The sequence below is a fragment of the Lithobates pipiens genome, unplaced genomic scaffold, assembly GCF_037356315.1.
Source record: "Lithobates pipiens isolate NorthernLeopardFrog02 unplaced genomic scaffold, aLitPip1_a1.2 Scaffold_25, whole genome shotgun sequence".
Taxonomy (NCBI): Eukaryota; Metazoa; Chordata; class Amphibia; order Anura; family Ranidae; genus Lithobates; species Lithobates pipiens.
This window is the reverse complement of record NW_027507787.1, coordinates 79,072,717-79,088,434: the sequence shown is the minus strand read 5'-3', so window position 1 is coordinate 79,088,434 and position 15,718 is coordinate 79,072,717. Positions and strand designations below refer to the sequence as shown.

At 41.8% G+C, this 15,718-nt stretch overlaps 1 protein-coding gene across 3 annotated transcripts in view; it reads left to right on the top strand.

The window, feature by feature from the left end:
- The window catches only part of GRID1 (glutamate ionotropic receptor delta type subunit 1), a 1,763,123-nt gene extending 1,747,779 nt beyond the window's left edge, over nucleotides 1-15,344 (top strand). The window contains exon 16 of one of the 3 annotated variants that reach the window (XM_077454598.1): nucleotides 14,342-15,344. In XM_077454598.1, the coding sequence (XP_077310724.1) occupies nucleotides 14,342-14,767 (426 nt within the window). In that variant the 3' untranslated portion in view covers nucleotides 14,768-15,344. The remainder of the gene's footprint in view (nucleotides 1-14,341) is intronic. The other 2 variants (XM_077454599.1, XM_077454600.1) reach the window with 2 other exon arrangements.
- The last annotated feature ends 374 nt before the right edge of the window (nucleotides 15,345-15,718 follow it).

The window sequence follows — 15,718 nt, the reverse complement described above, 5'->3', positions numbered from 1 at the left end:
CATACGTTGGTTTAACAGAACAGGTTCCACTCAGAACTGGCCTCCCCATGGTCGACCAAAGAAGTTGAGTGCACATGCTCAGTGTCATATCCAGAGGGTGTCTTTGGGAAATATGAGTGTTGCTAGCATTGCTGCAGAATTTGAAGGGGTGGGGGTTAGCCTGTAACAGTGCTTAGATCATATGCTGCACACTGCATCAAATTGGTCTGCATGGCTGTCATCCATAAGGAAGCCTCTTCTAAAGATGATGCACAAGAAAGCCTGCAAATAGTTTGCTGTAGACAAGCAGACTAAGGACATAGATTACTGGAACCATGTCCCATGGTCTGCTGAGACCAAGATGAACGTATTTGGTTCAGATGGTGTCAAGCATGTGTGGCAGCAACCAGGTGAGGAGTACAAAGACAAGTCTGTCTTGCCTACAGTCAAGCATGGTGGTGGGAGTGTCATGGTTTGGGGGTGCATGAGTGATGCCGGCACTGGGGAGCTACAGTTCATTGTGGGAATCATGAATGCCAACATGTGCTGTGACATACTGAAGCAGAGCATTATCCCCTCCCTTCAGAGACTCGGCCACAGGGCAGTATTCCAACATAACGACCCCAAGCATACCTCCAAGACGGCCACTGCCTTGCTAATGAAGCTGAGGGTAAAGGTGATGGATTGGCCAAGCATGTCTCCAGGCCTAAACCCTATTGAGCATCTGTGGCGCATCCTCAAATGGAAGGTAGAGGAGCGCAAGGTCTCTAACATCCACCAGCTCCATTATGTCGCCATAGAGGAGTGGAAGAGGACTCCAGTGGCAACTTGTGAAGCTCTGGTGAACTCCATGCCCAAGAGGGTTAAGACAGTGCTGGGAAATAATGGTGGCCACACAAAATATTGACACAAATATTGGCCCAATTTGGACATTTTCACTTAGGGGTGTACTCACTTTTGTTGCCAGTGGTTTAGACATTAATGACTGTGTGGTGAGATATTTTGAGGGGACAGCAAATTTACACTGCACAAGCTGTACACTCACTACTTTACATTGTAGCAAAGTGTCATTTATTCAGTGTTGTCACATGAAAAGATATAATAAAATATTTATGAAAATGTGAGGGGTGTACTCACTTTTGTGAGATACTTGTGTGTGTGTGTGTGTGTGTGTGTGTGTGTGTGTGTATATATATATATATATATATATATATATATATATATATATATATATATATATTATTATTATTATTAAAGTATATTAAAAAGGATTTGGCAAAAATCTAGAATCCCAGCTGGTTGACCTCAATAACTATGGAATTAGAATTATTATAAAAGTACTGTTGTAATAAATTAATAACAGGTGTATACAATTGATGGTATATTATTTTACAGCTTACAGTTTAATAAATTACTGTATGTGTAAATGCCCCTATTTGAAAGAAATGGGAAAAAGACAGAAAAATTATGTACGAACTAAACTATCAAATACTAAACAACCCTATAGAATGTTAAAATAAGCTGCCTATTCATAAATCTTCATTTCAAACTCCTGGAGACATACTGTTTAAAGTAAATATCAAGAAAAATAGCAAGCTCGTTATTTGCACTTTAGTTAAGGAGATGGATTGTGTTATAAGATTGACATGACTATATAAAATAGCTGAGGCTAATCACTTGAAATCTGCTTCCCACACTTAGGAAAAACTAAAGCCTCTTCAAAGCGGTAGTAAACCCGCACATTTTTTTTTTTTTTTTAAACCTGCAAAGCAAAAGGCATAATGAGCTAGTATGCACCGCATACTAGCTCATTATGAAATACTTACCTTAGAACGAGGCCCCGACATCTGGCCCGATCCACGCCGAGGGAGCTGACATGCTCCCTCGGCGTTTCTTCCGGGTATCGCAGCTCCGGCGCTGTGAGTGGCCGGAGCCGCGATATCGTCACTCCCGCGCATGCGCGCGGGAGATTTCAGTCCGGCCGCTCGGCTGCTGCCGGATTTTGACGGCGAGAAACCCCTTGTGCGCATGCGCCGCTGCAGTCAGCAGCGCATACCAAGGGGAATATCTCCTAAACCGTACAGGTTTAGGAGATATTTTTTTTACCTACAGGTAAGCCTTATTATAGGCTTTCCTATAGGTAAAAGTTAAAAATGTGGGTATACAACCACTTTAAAAAAAGTTCCTCTGAATTTTTTTTTTTTTTAACGTCAGCAGCTACAAATACTGCAGCTGCTGACTTTTAAAATATAGACACTTACCCGTCCAGGGTGCCCACAATGTCCTCATTTGAAGCCGATCTGTTCCTCGACTCTCAGGTGGATGTACCGCCATCTTCATTAAGGGAATCAGGAAGTGAAGTCTTGCGGCTTCATAGCCTGGTTTCCTACTGTGCATGTGTGAGTCCTGCTGCATGCCCTAACTGGTCCCTGCTGTCTTCTGAGACCTGTGTGTCTCCCAGAAGACATCAGGGGGGCGGAGGAGGGGCTGGACATGGCGTTGATCACTGCAGAGCCAGTGGCAATCTATGCCCGGTAGTGGGAGCAAATACCTGGATTAGAGAGGTATCTCCTCCTCCCTAAAAGGTGCCAAATGTGATACCGGAGGGGGGAGGAATCCGAAAAAAAGTTTTCCAAGTTAATTTTTGGGTGGAACTCCACTTTAACATCATATAAATCCCTTCTCCAAGGTATGATAAACCAAGCAGATAAAAAGAGTGTTTTTCTAAACTGTGTTAAAAAGAGACATTCTGCATATTTACTTTAAACAATGTGTCTCAGGGGGTCTAAATGCATATTTAGAAATAGACAGCTTATTTTACCATTCTATAATCTATTGTTTTTTATATAATTTTTCTGTCTTTTTCCCTTATTTTCACATAGGGGCATTTACACACACAGTCATTTATCATTGTATTCAATATAATTGTATAATTGAGAGGTTTCTGTCAGCATGTCATGAGTTAACCTCATATTTAGGAGGTTGCCCTGTGACATGCAAACAGGCTTGAGAAAGGTGGACATGCCCCAAAACATGTAGCCATGTCTACCTGACAGTTGGTGCAACCTATGTATTCCCAGTAACAGCAGACTCTGATATGCAACTGAGCCCGGTGCAAAGCTGAATTATTTGCCTCCCTTCAGCCTGTAAGCCTGCAGTGAAAGATTCAAACTTCATGCTGAGTAACCACTGGACATCACTGACCATGATGTGAGAGGTTCTACAACTTCAGCAAGATGGTGCTGCATTCAAGGAACCTTTAGTTTATGAAATAATGAATTGGATGATAAAGGGCATGGTGTAATCAGGGCCTTTGCTTCAGTTCTTACTTAAGACGTTGGACTATATTCAGATACTCATCAATCATCATTTGCTTAGTTTTTTGTCACGTTGCTGGTGGTTTTGCGTTTAACTGGCATGTAGCATGGACAGCATGGATTTTGTTTGTTGTTTCACAATGACAAATATTCTGGTTAAAAACATACAATTTACAGATAAAATAAAAAACAAAAAAACAGTACAATCTTTAAAATGCTCATATGATACTTATCTGTTGTATACCAGATAACATCTTATCCAAAATAATAACCGTGTACACAAAGGGAGAGTCACACACACTCAATGATATCAGAAAGATTATCCGTTTATTCTAGAAACGACAGACTTTTTACATCACTAAGCGATATATACAGTATATATATATGTTTATATATATATATATATATATATATATATATATATATATATATATATATATATATATATATATATATATATATATATACACACACACACACTATGTTACCAAAAGTATCGGGACACCTTCCTTTGCATGCACATAAACTAATGGCATCCCATTCCTTCTTTGTCTATAGGGCTCAATATTGAGTTGTCCCACCTGAGTTGGCTTCAACTCCTCTGGGAAGGCTGTCCACAAGGATTAGGAGTGTGTATGGAAATGTTTGACTATTCTTCCAGGAGCACATTTGTGAGATCAGGCACTGATGTTGGTTGAGAAGGCCTGGCTCACAGTCTCCACTCTAATTCATCCCAAAGGTGTTCTATATAAACAGTATCTCACAAAAGTGAGTACACCCCTCACATTTTTGTAAATATGTTATTATATCTTTTCAAGTGACAACACTGAAGAAATGACACTTTGCTACAATGTAAACTAGTGAGTGTACAGCTTGTATAACAGTCTAAATTTGCTGTCGCCTCAAAATAACTCAACACACAGCCATTAATGTCTAAACCGCTGGCAACAAAAGTGAGAACCGAGTGAAAATGTCCATATTGGTCCCAAAGTGTCAATATCTTATTTGGCCACCATTATTTTCCAGCACTGCCTTAACAGTCTTGGGCATGGAGTTCACTAGAGTTTCACAGGTTGCCACTGGAGTCCTCTTCCACTCCTCCATGATGACATCACAAAGCTGGTGGAGGTTAGAGACCTTCTGCTCCTCCACCTTCCGTTTGAGGATGCCTCACAGATGCTCAATGGGGTTTAGTTCTGGAGACATGCTTTGCCAATCCATCACCTTTACCCTCAGCTTCTTTAGAAAGTCAGTGGTTATCTTGGAGGTGTGTTTGGAGTCGTTATCATGTTGGAATACTGCTCTGCGGCCCAGTCTCTGAAGGGAGGGGGATCATGCTCTGCTTTAGTATGTCACAGTACATGTTGGCATTCATGGTTCCCTAAATGAACTGTAGCTCCCTAGTGCTGGCAGCCCTCATGCAGCCCCAGACCATGACACTCCCACCCTCATGCTTGACTGTAGGCAAGACACACTTGTCTTTGTACTACTCACTTGGTTGCCGCCACACATGCTTTAAACAATTTGAACCAAATAAGTTTTCTTGGTCTCATCGGACCACAGGATATGGTTCCAATAATCCACGTCCTCAGTCTGCTTGTCTTCAATAAACTGTGGGCTTTCTTGTGCATCATCTTTAGAAGAGGCTCCCCTCTGGGACGACAGCCATGCAGACCAATTTGATGCAGTGTGTGTCATATGGTCCGAGCACTGACAGGCTGACCCCCCACCTTTTCAACTTCTGCAGCAATACTGGCAGCACTCATATGTCTATTTCCCAAAGAGGATATGATGCTGAGCACGGGCACTCAACTTCTTTGGTCGACCATGGGGAGGTCTGAGTGGGACTTGTGCTTATAAACCGTGGTATGGTCTTGGCCACTGTGCTGCAGCTCAGTTTCAGCATCTTGCCAATCTTCTTATATCTTAGGCCATCTTTATGTAGAGCAGCAATTCTTATTTCCAGATCCTCAGAGAGTTCTTTGCCATAAGGTGCCATGTTGAACTTCCAGTGACCAGTATGAGAGAGTGAAGGCGATACCACCAAATTTAACTCACCTGTTCCCCATTCATACCTGAGACCTTGTAACACTAATGAGTCCGATGACACCGGGGAGGGAAAATGGCTAATTGGGCCCAATTAGGGCATTTTCACTTAGGTATGTACTCACTTTTGTTGCATTGGCTGTGTGTTGAGTTATTTTGAGGGAACAGCATATTTACACTGTTATACAAGCTGTACACTCACTACTTTACATTGTAGCAAAGTGTCCTTTCTTCAGTGTTGTCACTTGAAAAGATATAATAAAATATTTACAAAGATGTGAGGGGTGTATTCACTTTTGTGAGATACTGTATATACAGTACAGTAAATACAGTGCCTTGAAGATGCATACCCCTTAAAATTTTCCACATTTTGTCATGTTACAACCAAAAAAACGTAAATTTATTTTTTTGTGAATTTATGTAATAGGCCAACACAATGTGGCACATAATTGTGAAGTGGAATGAAAATGATAAATGATTTAATTATTTTTTTTACAAATAGCTGTAAATATGTGAAAAGTGTGGTGTGCATTTGTTTTCAGGCCCCCTGAGTCAATACTTTATAGAACCACCTTTCGCTGCAATTACAGCTGCAACTCTTTTTGGGTATGTCTCTACCAGCTTTACACATCTAGAGTGTGACATTTTTGCCCATTCTTCTTTGCAAAATATTTCTGTCAGATTGGATGGAGAGCATCTGGGAACAGCAATTTTCAAGTATTGCCACAGATTCTAGTTTGGATTTAGGTCTGGACTTTGACTGGGCCATACTAACACATGAATATGCTTTGATCTAAACCATTCCATTGTAGCTCTGGCTGTATTTTTAAGACCGTTGTCTTACTGGAAGGTGTCAAGTCTTTTGCAGATTCTAATGCCGCTTACACACGAGCGGACTTCCATCGGACTGAACTCCAAAGGACTTTTCGACGGAGTTCCGCCAAAACGGACTTGCCTACACACGATCACACCAAAGTCCAATCGTTTAGAACGCAATGACGTACGACGGGACTAGAAAAAGGAAGTTCAATAACCAGTAGCCAATACCTGCCCTTGCTTCATTTTTGGTCTGTCCGAACAGCATACAGACGAGCGGTTTTCTCGATAGGAACTGGTTCTGGCGGAAAGATTTGAAACATGTTCTATTTCTAGGTCCGTCAGAATTTTAGAATAAAAAGTCAGATGAAGCCCACACACAATCAGAATGTCCGACAGAATGATTCCTTCTGACCTTTTCTGCCAGAAAGTCCAGTCGTGTGTACAGGGCATTACAGGTTTTCTTTTAAGATTGCCCTGTATTTGCATCCATCTTCCCATCAACTATGACCAGCTTCCCTGTTCCTGCTGAATAAAAGCATCCCCACAACATGACGGTGTGTTCACGGTGTTGTGTAGGGTAAGTTTTCTGCCACACATAGCATTTTGCTTTGAGGCCAAAAAGTTCAATTTTGGTCTCATCTGACCAGAGCACCTTCTTCCATGTTTTCTGTGTCCCCCACATGCGCAATACACAGCGGACACTATACAATGGGGGACAGTATAGGATAGGACACCGGCTGTTTTATTTGTATTTGTTACTTAGCGGTTGTCACCGCTTTTCTATAAGCATTAAGGCTCTCCTTTTTAAACGTTACTTCCCTCTCTTTTCTACACTTGTGGCTTTGAGCCCAACTGTAGGTTTTCAGATCGGAGTGTCTGCTTGTTTGGTTTTTTACCTTATCCTGCTGAAATGATCCCGGCTTGCAACTGGAGGATTTCAGAGGCATTGTTAAACCTATTAGTCCCCGCAGAGGGCGTAATCTGTCTGCGCATAAGACCTTGCTCTTGAGGGAGTCCATCTGTTCTAATAAGGGTTCTTACTTACAGAGCTCCCTCTCTTCAGATTGAAACCCTGTTTCTTCCTCCTTTGTCCCTTCTCCTGGTGAAGGTGGATGGCTTTTTGGAACGTATATAGCATCTGGACTATTTCTGAATGTTCATTTTTTTAGTATTCATTTTTCATTTGCACTGTATGTAACTTCATTTGTGATTTTTCATGTTTAGTGCAATGTCTTCATTATTATTCCACTATATTTTAGTTAGGGGTATCAGATTAACCACTTGCTTACTGGGCACTTAAACCCCCCTCAGTCCCAGACCAATTTTCAGCTTTCAGCGCTGATGTACTTTGGATGACAATTGCGCGGGCATACAACACTGTACCCAAATGACATTTTTATCATTTTTTTTCCCACAAATAGAGCTTTCTTTTGGTGGTATTTAATTACAGCTGGGAGTTTTATTTTTTGCTAAACAAACAAAAAAAGATGCAAAAAAAAAAAAATCATGTTTAGGCTGCACTAGTGGGCACTGATAGGCATAGTTAAGGTGGCACTAATAGGCACAGATAAGGCGGCACCGATGGGCACAGATAAGGCGGCACTGATGGGCAAAGATGGGCACAGATAAGATGGCACGGATGGGTGGCACAGATGGGTGGCACGGATGGGTGGCACTAAGGGGCACTGATAGGTACCACTGAGAGATGGGACTGATGGGCACTGATAGGTGGCTCTGATAGGTGGCACTGCTTGGCACTGATGGGCGGCACTGCTGGGCACTGATGGGCACTGGTAGATGACACCGATGGGCACGGATATGTGGCACTGGGGTGCAGCACCTTTGTTGAGGCAGATTGTGGGCACTGCTGGGTGGCACTGCTGGGTGGCACTGTGGGCACTGCTGGGTGGCACTATGGGCACTGCTGGGTGGCACTGACGGGGGGCACTTATTTTTTATCATCTTTATTGATGAGGGGGCAGGTGGGCACTGGCAGGGGGCAGGTGGGCACTGGCAGGGCTGGCCGTGATCGGGACTGATGTCCCGATCACGGCCGCCGGCAATCGGCTTTTTTTTAACCTTAAGCTTTAGCCTTTAGCTTTAATAGCCGATTACCGGCTCCGTTATATCACATGATCAGCTGTCCTTGGCTGACAGCTGATCACGTGATAAGGGGTCGGGATCGACCCCTTGCTCTGATCGGTGATCAGGCGAGTCTCATAGACTCGCCGATCACAGAGCGCGCCGCGCGCGCCCCTCAGGGGGCGTGCAGGCCGCTCGTGCACGGGACTACGTCAATAGACGTAGTCCCGGAAAAGGAGATCCACGCTGTAGCCGTCATTCGGCTATAGCGCGGGTCCCAAGAGGTTAAAGGGGGCCGAATACAAATGCACGCCAAACTTTTCACATATTTATTTGTAATAGAAAAAAAGAAAAGCATTTATTATTTTCCGTTAACTTCACAATTCTGTGCCACTTTGTGTTGTTCTATCACATAAAATCCCAATAAAATACATTTACGTTTTTGGTTGTAATATGACAAACTGTGGAAAATTTCAAGGTATATGAATACTTTTTTCAAGGCACTGTAGATGTAATTAAAAAAAAGTTTAGTGGCAGTTCACAAATACCACACTATATTTCACTGAAACAAGAAATAGACTTCATATAAGTATGGAAAGATATAACTGATGATATCAGTACAATAGATTAGGACAATCAAAACTGATACTTTCATGATTGTTTATCATTTGTATTCTCAAAGATACACCAGTTCTGCAATTGTTTAAAGCACATTTGACATGTAAAATGTGGCATAAATCTTTCTTGTTGCATTGGTGCTTGAATACTTTGAGCTTGTGCCACAAGGCCCATTGATATCACACCCTCTTACTTGCAAACAGATGACTATGTTTACAGAATAAAATCTTAACTTCCTTAAACAAAATTCAAGTGCACCACCTAAATAATTAAAACAATAAATAATGTACCATTCAAGAAATGTATATTTGTGTGGCATAAACATAACATAAGTATACTTTCTGTGCTAGGCTGTGTTTATGGTGTATATAGCAACAAAGAGAAACAATGGCTTCTATCAGTGACATTTCCAGGGTCCAAGTCCAAAAATAATTCTGCACATCTTGCTGGAAAAGTATTTTAAGCAAATAAAGATTAAAAAAAAATGTTTTGTCAATGTGTAATTTAAGAAGACCCAAGTCAAATCCCGATGCAATCAATTGTTTTCTCTCATTATAATTTGAGAGTGGATATGAGTAAAATTTAGTCATTTTGATCAAAGTTATCCTGATCCTTTACAATTTGAACCCTACTGGTTTGACAGCAAGTGGAAGAGTAACTCCACCTTTGTTGAGAAAAAATGAAAACCTTTCTAGGTGATCTATGCACATTTCATTTTAATAAACCTTGTTGCATATTCCTACCTTTTGTTATTCTGAAGGAATAGCTGTTTGTCTGTGTCCGTACATAAAGTGACTTTATAATTATCAATAAGCTGCTGCTCTTGCAGGGTTCTAATGAAGAAAGTGGCAGTGTCTGAATCCCTTTAGATGTGACTTTCCTTTGGGAGTACCTCACCAAAAATAAAAATGTTTGTTGTAGAGGATGCCCAAATTCTGACTTGTATCTTAATGTGGGCATCTGGGAAAATCAGTGAGCCAATCACACAACTAAGAGGGGGTGTTCCATATACCATCTCTGTACAGCGCACCTCCAGGTTGCCATATTATTTTGCAGTTTACAGAAAATGGCAGCACTACAGATCAAAAAGGAAAGGTATTTTTTAATAACATTCAGATACAATATGACTTGTGTAGCAATTGTATATGCTACAGCAGGGTAGGCAACCCACAGCACTGGTGCTGCAAGCGGCACACAAAGCCTCTTTTGCTGGCACTCGACTCCCACCTCAAGTGTCAGGGAGACACTAATGCATTCCAATTTTAGAATTCATAATGCCACATCTGCACTGAGGGAGAGGCATTGTGCCCCCATACAAAAGATGGGAAACATTTGGTTCTCTAACTTTGCTGTAGCTGCAATCATCAGCTTTTGTGATGGGGAAGAGATTGGGTGCAGTTCTGCTAGGGGGGTCCCTGTTTCCAAGAGGACTGTCATTTGCCACTGCTAAAACCAATCACAGTCCTGCTAGCCCCACCCACCATCTGGAGGAAGATGGCTTGCTTGGTTGCCACTACCGATCTCAGAAAGAAGGGATTTCAGGTGACAGTTTGTAGAATTACTGTTAAGCTTCTGGGAACTTTGTTGAAATTATTTGAACCTTTGCGTCACTTACTACTGAACCCCTGCACTCTGTGTCCCTTTAAGCCAGAGTCAGTATTCAGCACAATGAAAATCACACCCAACTTTTCTTGTAGTGCAGAGCGCCACACTTTTTCTCAGCTGTGTGGGCCCAACTTATGATCCTGCACACAGGCCCACTGCTTTCAGAAAATGCCCATGACCTGAGATTATCATTGCACATCAATTCCAGATGATTGTATGTGACATCACATACATCACAGACATCACATACAAGCATGTGGGCTGGACGAAAGAGGTGGATCAGCAGGATGAGTGTGTCAGGACAGGTAGACGTGTATCATCTCGGCTTCCTTTCAACACTCTGCATATCATGCATATCACACATGAGAAGAGGGTACAGCGGTGGAGCAGATGAGCAGGAGAGTACATTGGGGGGAAAATTAGCAGGAGGGGTTCAGAGGTGGGACAGATGAGCAGGAGGGTATAGCAGTGGGGCAGATGTGCAGGGAGGTACAGTGGCGGAAGAGATGATAAGGGGGTTCAGTGTTGGGCCCGATGAGCAGGAGGGTTCAGTGTTGGGCCCGATGAGCAGGGGGGTTCAGTGGTGGGGCAGATGAGCAGGGGGGTTCAGTGGTGGGGCAGAAAATCAGGAGGGGTAGAGCAGTGGGCCAGATGTGAAAAGAGGTGTATTGGTGGGACAGATGAGCAGGGGGTTACAGTGGTGGGGCAGGAGAGCAGGGGAGTACAGTGGTGAGGCAGATGTGCAGGACGTACATTGATGGGGCAGATGAGAAAGCTTGTTACAGTGGTGGGGCAGATGAGCAGATGGGTTCAGTGCTAGATGAGAAGGTCATTCAGTAGTGAGACAGAAGAGCATAGGGATACGGTGGTGGAGCAGACGTGCAGGGAGGTACAGTGGTGGGGCAGAGGAGAAAAGGGGGTACATTGATGGGACAGATGAGCAGGGGGCTTACAGTGGTAGGACAGAAGAGCAAGGGGGTACAGTGGTGGGGCAGATGTGCAAGAGGTACAGTGGTGGGAAGGATGAGAAGGGGGTACAGTGACGGGGCTGATGAACAGGGGGTTACAGTGCTGGGACAGTGTTGAGCCAGATGAGAAGTGGGTTAAAGTGGTGGGAAAGATGAGCAGGGAGAGTTCAGTGTTGGTGCAGAGGAGAAAGAAGGTACATTGGTGGGACTGATGAGCAGGGGGTTAAAGCGGTGGGGCAGAGGAGCAGGGGGGTACAGAGGTCAGACAGATGTGCAGGAGGTACAGTGGTGGGGCAGATGAGAAAAAGGGTTACAGATGAGCAGAGAAGTTCAGTGTTAGGACAGATGAGAAGGGAGCAGGGAGATACAGTGGTGGAACAAATAAGAAAGGGGGGGCATTGGTGGGGCAGATGGGCAGATGGTCACAGTGGTGGGACAGAAGAGCAGGAGGGGCAGTGATCTGAGGTGTAAAGGTGTTTACAGCATTTACTTTATAAAAAATCCTTTTCGTGATTGGGAGTGTGAAGTTGACTCTCTTTTTTGTTATAAAATCGGCACACTCAATTCCTTTGAAAACATTTTTCGACACACTGTGATCAAAAGGTTGCCTACCCCTGTGCTACAGTATATGACATTTTTTTTTTATTTGCTAATTTTTTTCCGATGAAAGTGGATTTACCCTTTAAGTGTTTCTTCCAATATATATTTGAACTTATGTATGATGAGAAAAAACTACATATCCAATCACTAAAGAGGCCCACAGTAAAAGCATTTAAAAGTTTAAAACTTGTAAAATGCTAACAGCCTAGATCACTGAAACCTGTCACTGTACAAGGTCACAGAATATATATATATATATATATATATATATATATATATATATATATATATATATATATAGTCTGAAATATTCCCCCCAGGGAAACTATATGACCAAAGTTGTAAGAATGTACTCCCTGTGTAGTTGCCTGTGGTTATTTGTATAATAGTGTATTGTATATATGATTATTTTGTAAGATCGTGCTTGTGGAATCTTGCCGATTAAAGCTGAACTCCAGCAAAATTTTAATTTATTTAGCTTTAGATGTAATGGGGGAGATTTATGATTCCTATTACTGAGTCCATTAGGGAGGCTTTCCTTCAGTTCCTATCCTTGTGTGTGGGAGTTGTCACTGGAACATGAAGTCATGGACAGCAATAAAAAACATGGTCAGGAGTTCTTGTGATTGTCTGGGCCTGTTCCTGTCCTTACAGGAAGGAAATCTCTCCAGTGGGAACATAGTAAAAACCTGACAGATGCTATGACCTTTGCTCACTCTATCCAAGCCTAAATAAAAGATTTTGGCTGGAGTTGAGATTTAAACTGCAACTAACAATAAAAACAATTATTTGGCAACTGTTTCGCCATTGTTGGTACCAAATAGATTTCATTAATTGATTTTTATTAGAGTGACTTAACCCCAACTTTTCAGGAAGTTTGCCACGAATCACAAAATCTGTGTTGAAGATTTTAGATGGAATCTGGCATTTCCTGACTTGCAGGCTTAATGATATTTTCAAGCAGTGAGTTATTTGTAATTTCTAAGCCCACGTACACACGGTCGGAGATTTTGCCAACCAAATCCGCCGGATTTTGCTCGTCGGATTTAGTCCGACGCATTGTGTCCGAAACTGTTGCATACACATGGTCGGGCCAAGTTGGCGAAAAATCCGATCTTTCAGAACGTGATGACGTAATTTCGTTACGATGGAACTACATTCAGGCTAGTAGCCAATAGCTTTGATGTAGGAATTTGATCTGAGCATGCGTGGCACTTGGTCCGATGAAAATGCCCTACGCATGATCGGATTAGGTCCGTCCGGCCCAGTTGGTCGAGAAATATTTCCAACATGTTGGAAAATTGGGTCGGACGGAGATTCGGATGGAATCAGTCCGATGCATACCACACACAGTCGGATTATCTGACGACACGGTCCGATAAGACTCATTCCGACAGATTCTCCGACCGTGTGTACAAGGGCTAAGCCCACGTACACACGGTCGGAGATTTTGCCAACCAAATCCGCCGGATTTTGCTCGTCGGATTTAGTCCGACGGATTGTGTCCGAAACTGTTGCATACACACGGTCGGGCCAAGTTGGCGAAAAATCCGATCTTTCAGAACGTGATGACGTAATTTCGTTACGATGGGACTACATTCAGGCTAGTAGCCAATAGCTTTGATTTAGGAATTTGATCTGAGCATGCGTGGCACTTGGTCCGATGAAAATGCTCTACACATGATCGGATTAGGTCCGTCCGGTCCAGTTGGTCGGGAAATATTTCCAACATGTTGGAAAATTGGGTTGGACGGAGATTCGGACGGAATCAGTCCGATGCATACCACACACAGTCGGATTATCTGACGACACGGTCCGATAAGACTCATTCCGACAGATTATCCGACCGTGTGTACAAGGGCTAAGAGTTACATCATTGTTTTGGTACTTCAGTCAGAGATTGTCACTTTCCATCTGATGCTTTTCTTTGCTATAAATTTGTTTGTACGGCTTCAAGGTTATATAAATGTATGGTATACAGATAAATGTAATAATTGGTTAGTTATAAAGCATAGATGTAGTTTCCATGTGCCTTTTTTGTTTTCATAGATGTATTTCTAAAGTGTATCTATCCCCCCCTCCCCCCCCGGAAAAAAAAAATATATCACTAAATGAGCAAAGGGACAGGGTCACTTTAAGCTTACTGTTACAAAATATGTATATTAACTTTTCGTTACACACTATATTACATTGATCATATACTAACTCTTTAATCCTGTTGAAAACGATCTTATATAATTGTTATAAGCACTAAATATAGTTGGCTTTTGATGCATCTAGGTCCTGACATTTTTCTTTTATTTCTAGGATAAAGAAGTTAACTTGGAGCAAGTTCACAGAAGAATGAACAGTTTAATTGATGAAGATATGGCTCATAAACAAATATCCACTGCATCTATTGAAATATCAGCACTGGAAATGGGTGGCATGTCATCTAGTCAATCCCTGGAGCCAGTTCGGGAATATCAGAATACTCAACTTTCAGTCACCACCTTTTTACCTGAACAGTCAAGTCACGGTGGTGGTAGAACACTTACTGTTTCAAGCAGTAACTTACCTTTACCTCTTAGCAGCTCAGCAACCATGCCCTCTATACAATGTAAACACAGATCGCCAAATGGAGGACTGTTTCGTCAGAGTCCTGTGAAAACGCCCATGCCAATGTCATTCCAGTCCATGCCAGGGGGACCAATTCCAGAAGCCATTGAGCCTTCTCATGGAACATCTATATAGTTATAAAGAAAAGGAAGAAAAAAACCCTGCAAAGCTTTTTAATACAACTAAAAAAAAAAAAAACTGAAAAAAAAACATAGAAACTCTTACATTTTTCTTGTACATATCTGTAAATAACAAAAGAATGAAGTGGGGTAAAAGTGTATTTTGAATATTCCCATTTTTTGAAGTCAGTAAAACAAACAAAAAAAATGTATGAATGGCTTTGTAAATTTTGTTCTATATGAATAAAACAGCAACTTACTTGTGACCCTTCTCAAGTGCCAAAGAAGACCTGTGACTGGGACAGAAGGCCATTAGCCTTTCGACGTGTTTCATTTTCAGTTGGGTTCATTTAATGCCTCGACTATCACACAATTACAAACAATGCTCTAGTCACTGCATTTCATTTTAATAGGCCGAAAAACAATTTAGAGACCAGCATTAGTATAAACAATAGTTGTGTGCTAAAACAAAATGGAAAGAGTCAGTTAAATAACAACTGAAATGTTTCCTTCTAACACAAAGTATCTGGGATTGAATCTCCACAAAATTTCTAGGTTAAAGCACTGGTTTATTAAATTGTATTTTATGTGTACCGTGCTGTGTGGCCTTTTGATTTAACCTTTACAATTGGCAGGATCTATGATATCTTTGGTGGGAAATGGAGAGGTTAGAGGTGAAAAGAAAAATCTGTTGAGCGAAACCTGTAATCATCTTTTTTGTAGTGCGTACGATGAAATGTTGGTTGGGACTGATGATTTATAAATGAGAAAGTTAGTTGATGGAACACACAGTTTGCACTTGTGTCCTCAGTTCTCAAGTACACTTCTTGCCACAAAGCAAAACATAACTTAATGTTCATACAAAGAATTTTCAAAATAGCACATTTATAAAATATAAATTTTTTTTGAATTATTATTTTAGCTCTCAAAAGATTTCAGGCAGTCTCTGTAATTAGAAAACATAAAC